This window comes from Pyxicephalus adspersus, chromosome 3, assembly GCF_032062135.1.
Source record: "Pyxicephalus adspersus chromosome 3, UCB_Pads_2.0, whole genome shotgun sequence".
NCBI lineage: Eukaryota > Metazoa > Chordata > Amphibia > Anura > Pyxicephalidae > Pyxicephalus > Pyxicephalus adspersus.
In genome coordinates, this window is record NC_092860.1 from 17,140,969 (window position 1) to 17,152,532 (window position 11,564).

At 38.5% G+C, this 11,564-nt stretch overlaps 1 protein-coding gene across 1 annotated transcript in view; it reads right to left on the reverse strand.

Moving 5' to 3' along the window:
• Positions 1-11,363, reverse strand: part of SGK2 (serum/glucocorticoid regulated kinase 2) — a 29,413-nt gene extending 18,050 nt beyond the window's left edge. The window contains exons 1-3 of the mRNA XM_072403724.1: positions 11,208-11,363; positions 2,768-2,863; positions 1,965-2,022 (exon numbers count right to left, since the gene is read on the reverse strand). Of these exons, the coding sequence (XP_072259825.1) occupies positions 1,965-2,022; positions 2,768-2,808 (99 nt within the window). The 5' untranslated portion in view covers positions 2,809-2,863; positions 11,208-11,363. The remainder of the gene's footprint in view (positions 1-1,964; positions 2,023-2,767; positions 2,864-11,207) is intronic.
• Between the last annotated feature and the right edge of the window lie 201 nt (positions 11,364-11,564).

Genomic DNA, 11,564 nt, shown 5'->3' on the forward strand with positions numbered 1-11,564 from the left:
GTATATTTCTAGAAACAATGATTTGACTGCAGGGTATTGCTGCAGATGGCATTAGTTTGTTCCAAGCTGAAGACAGATTGTAAAATATGCAGAATAAAGCGTCCTAAGACTGAAAACATGGCACTGTACTAATACATAGTGATAAAGGAGCCCCCTCATCCCCCAGGAATGTCCTGCCAAGTCAGCTCCAGATTATAAGATTAGTGACAAACTCCTAGTCCTTGGCAGCACCGGCTGGAATTCTCACAGCGGTGCCCCAGAATTCAGACTTTGTTAACCCCCCGGCACTGTGCTACCTACAATCCACTGAAAACAAAGAACAGACAGAACAAGGATTAGGATTGATTTACATGTAGGTCCCTATGTTGTAACATGGGGCAAAGAGCAATGATTTATAGTAAACCAAAGCAGCCAAACACAATCCACATTTCAGCAGCGTATTCAGAACAATGGAAAATGGTTGATACATTGGTAGACATACAATGAATCATACAGAGAGCCCTGTGCAAAACCTATTTGGAGGCTTTGAGTTAAGGTTTTATGCACCCAGTGCCTTCTTTCTGAATAAAGATTTATTACTTTTAATTTTTTTAATTAAAACTTAAAATCAAGCCTTGTTAGTGAGTTTCTGCCAGTAAGAAGATTTCCACCTACACATATGCTACATATCACGTAGGCCACATCCCTTCTTAAACCCGGAAAAAAAGAATATACGGTGAAGAACACCAAATTGTAGCGGGAGTAGCGGGATTTTTTAGGCCAATAATATTTGTTAATAATATTTACAAGGCTCAGAGAATATACCCAGAATGTTTCCCTCACAGGGACACTCTGAAAGGAGAGATTATTGTGGTTAATAATGGTTTTTATGTTGTTTTATGTATTGGAAATGAGCCTTGTAATGTAAATATTATTAAAAAATCTTGTTATTTTTATAATATATGTTGTTGATATTGGCCTAAAAAATCCCGCTACAAAAATTGGTGTTCTTCACCGTATATTCTTTTTTTCTGAGTTTCTGCCAGTAACAAACTTCCTGTCCTGGGGCAACAATACTCACTAACCATTCTATACCTTTGGAGGAGCAGTGTTGCCACCCTAGAACAGTAAATAGGTCAGGACAATGGAATAACTTCTCCATACTATAGTGGGGATGGGGGTTTACGAGAACAAAAAGGAGTAAATAGGAGAAGTGTATTGTTGGGCTTTACATATACTTTAACTGACTGTTAAAAGGTTTCTTTGCCTTGGCTATCAATAATTTATCATGCTAATAGACAAGGAAAGAAATAAAAACACAGGGGTATATATATATATATATATATTATATATATATATGATGATAGTGATACACACATATGTCTTGTGTCATCAATACAATGTACATTGGTCTACTGGCCCACTGTGCTGGTTGAATACGGGCAGTAAGAATTAAGTTCAAATTTGATTTGGTGAGTTTAACTTGAACTCTTGCTGGTCAAAATATCTGCAGCAGAAATTTGAACAGGTGAATTTTAAAGTGTCTTACAAAGTAAACATTGACTGGAAGCCATTTATTAATGCACATGGAAGGCAACGTTTCTGTTGGCTGGTGGTTGTCAACCTCCATCCATTGGGAATGTTGATGAACAACCTTTATCTGATGTTTCCCTAATAATCAACTGGCTGGCAAGGTAAAAATCTTATTTGAGTTTTAAGCTACGTACACATGTCCAATGGTTCTCACCCGATATTCGTACAGCTCCTGTTGTCCATCGTTCGAACGACCGTCCTGGCGGATCTACAGACGATGGACAACTAACGATCCTAATGCAAGGGAAGGGGGAGAGTGTGCAGCTGGGTGCTGCTCTGTTGCTCTCCCCCTCCCTTTAGTCGTTGAAAAGATCGTGAAGATTTTTGTATCTAAAAAATTGTATTGAAAGCCAGAACTTTTTTTTTTTTTTTTTTATAGCTGGATAACAAACCTTTCCAAAACTCCCTTTTCCAATCACTTTCAGGAAGTCAAAATCAGTAGGTTTAGCACTGCAAAACACAAGATAAGAAAAGTGATTATTTTTGAGAATAAACTTTATCATAAAAAGAAGACATTTGAAAGAGTAACCAAATTCAGAATGATATCAGTAACAGTTTGGCTAGTCATGCAACATTTTTGATTGATTTGACCATCATGGATCAGGAGCACGTAAATGTTGAATTGTTCACAAATTAATCAAAACAGTTCCATTTATGATTGGAATTATAATCGATATTTGGGCAGAACATTGATCAAAAATTGATGTATTAGTGACTGCTTAAAATTTTTAGTCAATATTACAAATTGATTTTTAAGGCAAAGCAATCAGAATTCAAATTATCAATTATTATAAGTGGGTGGAACATCAACTGCTTGGAGATGATCGCAAAGAAAAATTTAAATTGATAAAAAAAATAACACTGAGAGAAAATTACAATTGGGTTGGCAAGGCTTTACATTCTGATTGGTGGATAGGAGGCTGCATTTTACAATATGTATTTTATGTTATTATATGAGCTTGATAAAATCTACACCACATCCACATTTTCTCATTCTAAAATCTATATAAGATATGTCCTGTAAATAATAGATTAGTGTAATCCCTACACCTCATTAAAGGTAGGACGTCCATGTTTCCCTATACACATTGCTAAACTTGTATTTCTGTCTTCTCTAAACCAGTTTGTCCACAAAATTTATTTCAGTACGAGAGGCTAAATAAAGGCTTTTACAGGGAGGGTGCTGAACACTTACTTAGGATTGGCGGAGGGGCCCAGGTTGATCGTTGACGTCATGATGGGAAAGAAATGGAGCTTTTCACCTGTTCCTGCCTCGATGTCATCCAGTGAACTATAAAGAGAAGAAGTTGGATTCCTTTGCAGTTAACTACAAACACAGCAAGAAGGGAAGGGCTGGAGGTACAATACTTCAGGATTTTACCAGTAAACACATTTTCTTTAGGTATTGTGCTTTTACAGATTATTTCTGCTCACTGCAAATGGTATGAAAAATAATAAAGCGGAACTATAGCTATGGAAGGTCATCCATGCAATACTGCCTATTACGTTCATTATAAATCCTATAGCAGAATAACATGGCTTCAAAAACTGGAATGGAGGAATAGTAGGAAAGCCAAGCCTCTGGAGAAGAGAGTTTCCTGTGTTCTCTACTGCAGAGGATTTTTTAAGGGACTGACGGGGTCTCTTTAAATTCTAAATAAGCAATAGGCAGCACCAGTAGCACCCAAGATACTGCCTGTCCATGGTACTGTATTTATGTAGACAGGATATGCTGCATGAAATGAATTTATGATCCAACCACTTTATTTTCCTAAGCTAATATACCTTCATGCAACATTAGCTCCAAATAATGACCTTCTGTGTATCTATAGCCCGCTCCTGTAATGAGGAATCTCAGACTAATGTAGTGTAGCTGAGTTGTTTTTCTTTGTGATCAAGGCTGTATCAAGACACAAAAGCTACAACATACATTTTATTCATATTCCCGGCCTGTTAGTTACTGTTTCTGCATTCACATTGAGGTTCTATGGTAAGGACTAATTACATGGAATGACGTCAAACAAATGTAGAGCAAGCCATGCTATATATGATATTGGGAAAATATGGGACATCATATCTGTACTCCAGCTCATGGTTCTTTCCAATTACTAGGAGCATAAACACTTTGTTATATTATTCATATTTCTCAACAGTATCCAGAATGATGAGCTAAATGCCTTTTACAGCTAAAGGTCTACCTTTCTGCAATATTTGACAAGGAAATTTACTAATTGTCATCTTCTTTTTACAAGGTGCATTATTTTGGAGTTTGGAATGGAACCCAAGTTGTCAAAGGATTTCTTCCAGCAGTGATTCACGTATATTAGTCTTTTAGAAATTGCTCAGATTGAATGTCCTTTCCCTCTACATAGCATCCTAAGCCTTGATAAAGAAGAACAGAGCATAGTCTGGTGAACTAAAACTTATTGGCTTGTTGTTTTGGAATAAATAAATATTATTGGACTCTTGACCTTTGGTGTGGTTCTGTTATTCACCCAAAGTCTCTGGCAGTAAAAACCTAACTGGGGTTCCCAATCTATCCAAATTTTGACTTTAGATTCACTTTAAGGACACCCTCAGCAGACACTTTTCCACCCCGACAATCATACATGGATTGGAACTGGGTCTTCCGTGGCCAGGGCTATGTTGTCTTCTCTGTGTTCATATAGAGATTCTATATAAAGCTAGAGCTGTTTTGACTTGTTGGCTTAGGATTTGGGAAAAATGTGACTTTCTTCTGTTTGCTTTAGTCAGTTAGCTTGTCACAACTAAGATTTTGCAATTAATGTAAGAATAAAAGAGGGGATTTTGTTCAACCGTCCATAATAGATTTGCTCTTGAGCATTGTTGTGAGTGGTCATTGAGGTCAAATACTTCAAAGGCATGCTTACTCCATGATTTGGCGGAAGCACACAGGACTGAAAAGAACATTGCTTGGGGTCCCTGTGTTTATATCCCCCATTCATCTAAAATCCATGTGAAAAGTTTTGGTAGAAAAAAAAAAGAAAATGTCAGCACACATAAATAAGAAATGTTTCATATGAGTCATGTAGCTTTGAATATAATAAAATAGAATATAGAGTTATGCATGGTTCTAAAATATTATTATAGAGACTTTTATGATGTAATAAAAGTGGACTTTTTACAATCATTATGGTTTATATCAGTGCTAGTGTGTTGCCATTGATGTTGCCAGTCATTATAGCACCCTTACTAACGCTGATTTCAGTATAGGAATGTTTCCCGAGTCTTGTCAAAACACCTGAGATGATTACTATTACTTGCAGAGCTGTTGGATGGGATATTGTTCCCCCCATCTTTTCAATTAAGTACAGGCAAATATATATAAAAATTTATAAGGATCCCTACACTCGTTTACCATCTTGTTCACCTGCCAGTCCTAAATCTCATCCATGGGTAAGCTCCTTTGTTGGTTTTTGCAAGAGCTTACAAAGCGTAAATTACCTTTTCTCTTTCCACGCATGAACATTTTGGGGCTTGGTATTTGGCTGTTGAGAGCCAAGTATTGCATCCTTAGGGAAAAGACAGGAAAGTAACAGACTACCCCAAATTTAGGATATTTTTTAATTCGACAAATTGAGTCTTGAGAAATTTTAGTAAAGATTAGTACGGATGTGTTATCAAGAGAACCCAGCACTTTAATCCAAGAAGTGGAGAGGGCTATGATGTGTAAGATGGAGAAGGCTGTACCATTTTTTGGCCATTTTCAAATTGGGTTCCATGGAAGTCAAACAATATGAACCAATAATTATCAGTTTGACCAGCAATTGCTAACTAAGGGTCTAAAAATTTCAAGGGTTGCTCCAGAGGTTGCTAAGGGTTTCTTAAGCCGTGGCTGATTGACCTCCCATGTATTGGTGCCTGCATAAGTTCCGGGTCCTGGGCCACTTTGGCAAAGCCACCTGCTTGACTCCAATAATATTTTTAGCTCTCTATGAGGATGGTGTTCCCATATTCCATATCCACTATAAGAAGAATTGTTCCCACCGACTGCAAATTACGTATAGCAGGTGTTCCCCAAGACTGGAGGGTTCCTCCAGGGTAAGAAGGTTGAAAAAGGCTGCTCAGTGTGGTAAAGACACATCTTCTAGCAAGTTTAGAGGCACATTGTAAGTGAACCATTAAGCTTCCTTTACTTTTACCTGCAGTTTTGAAGATTGTGACAGGGTACCCTAATATAAGACCACCATCAAAGTCATTGGGTTCTTAGAAGAAAATTGTCAGTCTCATCACAAGACAAACGCAAAGCCTTTCAAACTGGGAAAGATCTTTTGGTGTAGGTACAGAGAACTTCTGTAAATGTAAAAACTCCTTAATAAAGGTTAATTTTACCTCCAAAAATGTTGTGAAAATAAAAAGTTATCAAAGTAATGATTGAAACAAGTTTATCTAGTTCTCATGTGCTTTGAAAACAATGTAAAAGAGATTGTTTAGGAAACATTGTAAACCGTTCAAAGAGATTATTTTGAGGACACGCGTTCCCTCGTAGTCTCCTCCTATAACTTTAGGCTGCTGGTATTGTGTTGATTAATACTAAACATGGCTCTATTCAAGTATTCAAGGATTGCATGTGGACATGTTTGGTTTATTTCAAGGCAGCAGTAGAAATGGCCCCATAGCAGCCCATGGCTATGGACTGCAAAGTCATGGCCAGTGCAAAGATCTGCAGAAGAATTGGGGACTTTAGGTCCATGGGAAAGGCAAAAAGGATGAGGGAACTTTGAAAATGTACTTATGCTTCAGGACCTCACCATGACCTTCGGGACATGCATAATACCGATAGATCAGAACATGGATTGCTCAAATTCTGTGTTCCGATCCAAAGTCAGAATAGCTCAGTTCCAAGGTGAAATCAACTTTTATTGGAGCTATCCAACCACCACTTACCTGACTTCCAGTGCATTTTGTTAAGACAGTCCATTATTTTAAAAAAGCCAAGAACCCCTAGTATCCCAGAAATCATGCACCATTGTAAATCATGCCATGGGCGTTGCTGAATGTTACCTATTGGTCACTATTGTGCAGAGTATTGTGCAAAATGAATACCAACAGTGCACAATGCATGTAGTGAAATTTGTGTTTTACCGTGCCATTCCTTAACACAATTCAAAGATTAAAAAAATGCATTCTCATGCTGACCATACTTATGTTGACCATACATGTATTGATCTGATTGTTTGATAACCTGATTGCTCAAACACTGTATTTAAAAAGTAATTTCAAAGCTTATACATCCTCCAATCATCACAGATGATATGTGGAGGGGTTGCCAGAATTTGGATTTCAGAATCTAAGTTGCTTTTAGTTTATTGAACATCTCTGGTCCAGATTTTATTCCTTAGTTCTTCCATAGGATTGGCAGGTTTGCTTTTGGTACCAAACATCAATATGACTTTCCATTTCAGTGATTTATCCAATTAATGAGAATAGATATGTTATTTATTTTTATCATCATTGCTGGGATAAAAAATCAAAATATTAAAAGATCACCCTTTCCCCAATGTCTATATAGTCTATGTTGTATCCTAGTCTAACAATTCATGCTATGTTTTCAAAACTTGATCAGATCTTAGAATACACATGGCCTGGGGTTGCTCCTCTTTATTCTGTATATACCCACATAGAATACAGTAGAGTAGATCGCACGCGTTTCGCACTAATACCTAATAATTAAGCAATGTATTCAAAACGCGTCAATGTCTTTAGACGCTGTTGTGCTTAATTTATTAAAAATATTTTGACTTGTGTCAGTTCACCAGCAAATCTTCAGGGTTGGAGGAGATGGTAAGATCAGATGTAAGTTGATCCTCCTGCAGCAGTGGTTTTTGTTGTTTTTTTATACATCCTATGTGCACCGTGGCCATTTGTATTCCGATGGAGAGCCGTTATAAAGGTGACCCTCAGCACACGCATGTAGTACGGCTCACACATCAGAATAAATGTGCCGTGCCGTGTGAGATCATGTCAGAGCTATGATCTCTGGATCCTGGCTGAAGGTAAGTATAATTCCAGGCTGACTGCCCTCAGGGGGGTAAAAGGTTTTTTTCAAGGTGAAGTTGTCCTTTAAGGTTTTCTGGCTTTCAGATCATTAACACTAATAAAGAGTATGAAAAGCCAAAAACTATTTTTTATTTCAGATACAGTTACAAAGTATTGAAAATCATTCAATGGTTATATTTGTGCTGCAGTCCTGGTGGGGACTCTTTTACTTCTTTTACTTGTTTTGGAGAAGAAGGGGGAAGAAATTCCCCTCCTATTCAGTTCTAGCCAGAACTTTATTCCCATTGGAAGATTGTTGTTCTCCTCCTGCTCTAATGGTAAAAATGTAGGATTTACCTTTCACTTTTGTGTTTCATAACGTATCACCAGGGATAGAGAGATGAATCTCCCCAATGAAGATACACTCAACCTTTGTCAGACCATTCAGAACATTCACTTACATTTGTATTTAATATAATGGGCCTGATTTAATAAAGTTTTCCAAGGCTTGAGAAGATACACTTTCATCAGTGAACCTCAGTGTTCCAGCAAACCTGGAATGGATTTCTGCAAAGTCATTTGCTTTTTGCTTGGAAATATTTTGAATCCTGGACCAAATTCATTCCAGGTTTGCTGGATTGCCCAGCTTCACTGATAAAAGTATATCCTCCCCAGTCTTGGAAAGCTTTTATTAATCAGACCCAATAAATGCAATACTTTGTGTATACATCTAAAAGGGCCAGGGATTGCAGCTTGGGAATCAGGATTATCATTTTGGATGTAACCCAGAGCTGTGACACTCCTTTGCTTCTCCCTTGGCGGCTACATAAACAGTTTATTTAGAAAGGAGGGAAGGAGCTGGACCAGTACAGACGAGTCACATTTGTGTTATTGTTTCCAATAACAGTACAACAAACTGTGCTGTACACACAGAAATGTTCAGTTCTATGAAAAGGGGAGGACAAGGAGAAACACCCCGCTGCATCCTTCCCTATAGGAAATAACAAAGATCGCCTTGGTCAGTTGTTTAGTGATCCTCCATGGAGAATTAATAAATGACAGTATAAGACGCTGTACACAAACATTGGATTTTTGCCTTGAGATGATCACAAATGTTCATTTTAGGTGACAACTATGAAGCTTTAACCTACGTACACATGCTAGATAAAAATGGTGAACATCATGGGCATTTTAGAATTTGTGCAACGGTCCCCGATATTGTTTATCAATCCGTCCTTAGGGGCTTTAGATTTTCACTCACTTTTAGTCCGGGGGCAAACAGAGAGATCTATTCCCCCTAATGAGGTCACAAATAGCAATAAAAAGCTGAGCGTCTTCCTTACCCCCTCAGCACTCGATACAAATAGGTACTGACGTTGGATACACTTCAAGCACTTTGCCTGCATATTTGTTCCAGGTCATTGATTTACCGAGTGGAGAAGTCAAGATAAAAATGGCTGCACTGTAAAAAAAAACAAGCAGAGGCCAATCCTATTTATAACCAGATCTCGCTAATGGCGGACATAGAAGTCTATGGGCATTCTGCGTTCACTGCATACACCCCCTGACTATTCTCTTTCTGGGCCTGATTTATTAAAGCTCTCCGCGGCTGGAGAGGATGCACTTTTATCAGTGAAGCTGGGAGATCCAGTACACCTGGTAGGGATTTCTTCAAAGTCATTTGCTGTTTGCACATTCCAGATTTGCTGGATCACCCAGCTTCACTGGTGAAAGCGTATCCTCGCCAGCCTTGGAGAGCTTTAATAAATCAGCTCCAAGATAAGGTTGGACCTAGGGTTGGCTTCTCAGGCTCAGATAGAACCAACATGCATGTTCCTACCATGATCAGTCAATGGGCAGATTGGATAAGTGCCAAATTGACTCACGTGAATAATAAAAATGTTCCCAGAAATAGTTTCTACACCTGAATATAAACAGTTTGTTACAGATATCCTTATCTCTGCTGCCTTTTACTACCATTAGTCACCAACATAACCTATGGCCAAGATGGACAAACATTACCCCTTTCTTGTTTGTGTACTGAATTGTAATTATTGGTCCGCCATTGCTTCCTTCTGCTCCAAGCATGTTAAGAGAACCTGTCACCACATTTTTGTCCCATTTACATATTATATTACATGGCAATGTAAAGTGTTGGGACTTTTTATTGTTTTTATTGAAGTTAGTTTCTTAAGCATTGGGTCAACCAAAAATGCAAAGTCCACCAAGATCAAATAGTTTGGGATAAAATAGTAAGGGTTTAGAACTTCTGTAAGGTTTCTGATTGGGGGATTCTCCCTCTATTGGTCCCGGTGATACCCCTCAGCCTAGGTGTGCAGCCAGCTTCACAGTTTTATCACCTTGCAGCATTTCTGCTGCACCCACATAAAGTTACGCTACCTTAAAGCTCGTTCTTGGTAAAAAATCTGACACGTGTTCAGCAATCTCCCATGATCAATCTGCTGAAATTGATCGGGAACGGCCACTGTTTAATCCTATGGAGCCCCCCACTCGTAGAACAGAACTCATCTATCTCTCTCCGGAAACTATCAATTCCAGTGCCAATCATCTGACGTCCACCAGATGGGTCATCAATTGCCTCTAAAAACAGAGGGAGCCACTTGCAAAATTTGAACCCTAAGCTTTGCCATTGCCAAGTGCAGCCATGTAATACCCCACACTTGGGGGTTATTGGTGAGGAGGAAAACTTGCACATGGTGATACAAAAGCCATAAACAGAATCTTTTCTCACTATGATGCAATAAATATTTTCACTCAAAACTTTCTATGGCAGGTTTTATTTATTTTTAACTGGTAACTGTTTCTACTTAGTTTTAAAGTGGACCTGTCACTGCGAGATAATGAAAGCTGCCATTGCTGAACTATTGCCTAGTAAAGATAATCATTTGCTTTCTGTAGAACCATAGGAGGTAACTGTGTGATAAATAACTGAAACCCTGAGCTGCATATTTATTTTAGGTCAGAGATTCAGGAGGTATTGAAAATAGAGGATCAGAACCTGACCAAGCAACGTATATTATAGAGCCAAGTCAGCAATGGCAGCTCACATCATTTCTTAGTGATCCGTCCACTTTAAGAGAAGACCCCCACCCCTTAACTTTACAACATTTACAGAATACATTACTCATAATCCTGCAGACTTTTGTCATTGAATGCTTATTCTTACTTGTATTCCAACACGGCACGGATCTTTTCTACATCAGTCCAGGTAAACCAAAGAAACCTCTGATCCACTAAATGCGAACATGATTTGTTCTACCAAAGTCCATATATTTTTATATATATATTGAGGCTGAGACATACGTAGCTTTGCATTAATTCACAGTTGGATGAGAACATTTTTGCTCTTCTCCATTAACGTATAACATACAAATAGTACCAGGCTGAGGTTTTATCAGATATGGCTGCGCTATATCCCAACATCTGTAGCCCAAAGCAACCTATTGGATATCAGTGATCTTCCATGTAAGCTGTTATAGATGAATGTTCTCAATACATAAGAAATGCATTTACTTTACCTTATTAAACCCAAGAGAGAAAACTTTTAATCCAGCAATTTAGAACTTTTTCCCTTACGGAGTGAAATGTCCTTTCATCCAGATGAATGTTCTTACCTGAGCAGTCCTGTGACCCGGTGGGCGTCCCGCAGTACCTGAAGTCTCCGACCCCGAATTACCTGTTCCTAATACCTAGACTTGTTTTTGAGCTGGAGGAGGTGGGAAGAATGTGGCCATGGGAGGAGGTAGAGGAGGAGGCTGCCTGCTGGAAACAAGGCTGGGGACAGTATGAAGGTCAAAGCTATTTCTCTCAAGGAGCGGCTGAAGTTGGGAAGTTAATAAATAACCCCCCACTCAGTGTTTGGGCATTTTTTACGGGGAATTATAAATGTGCAGAACAAATCATTCTCACGCTGACAATTAGATATTCCATGACAAGTTCAGGAGGAAGACAAACTGGCTGGTCAAGATAAG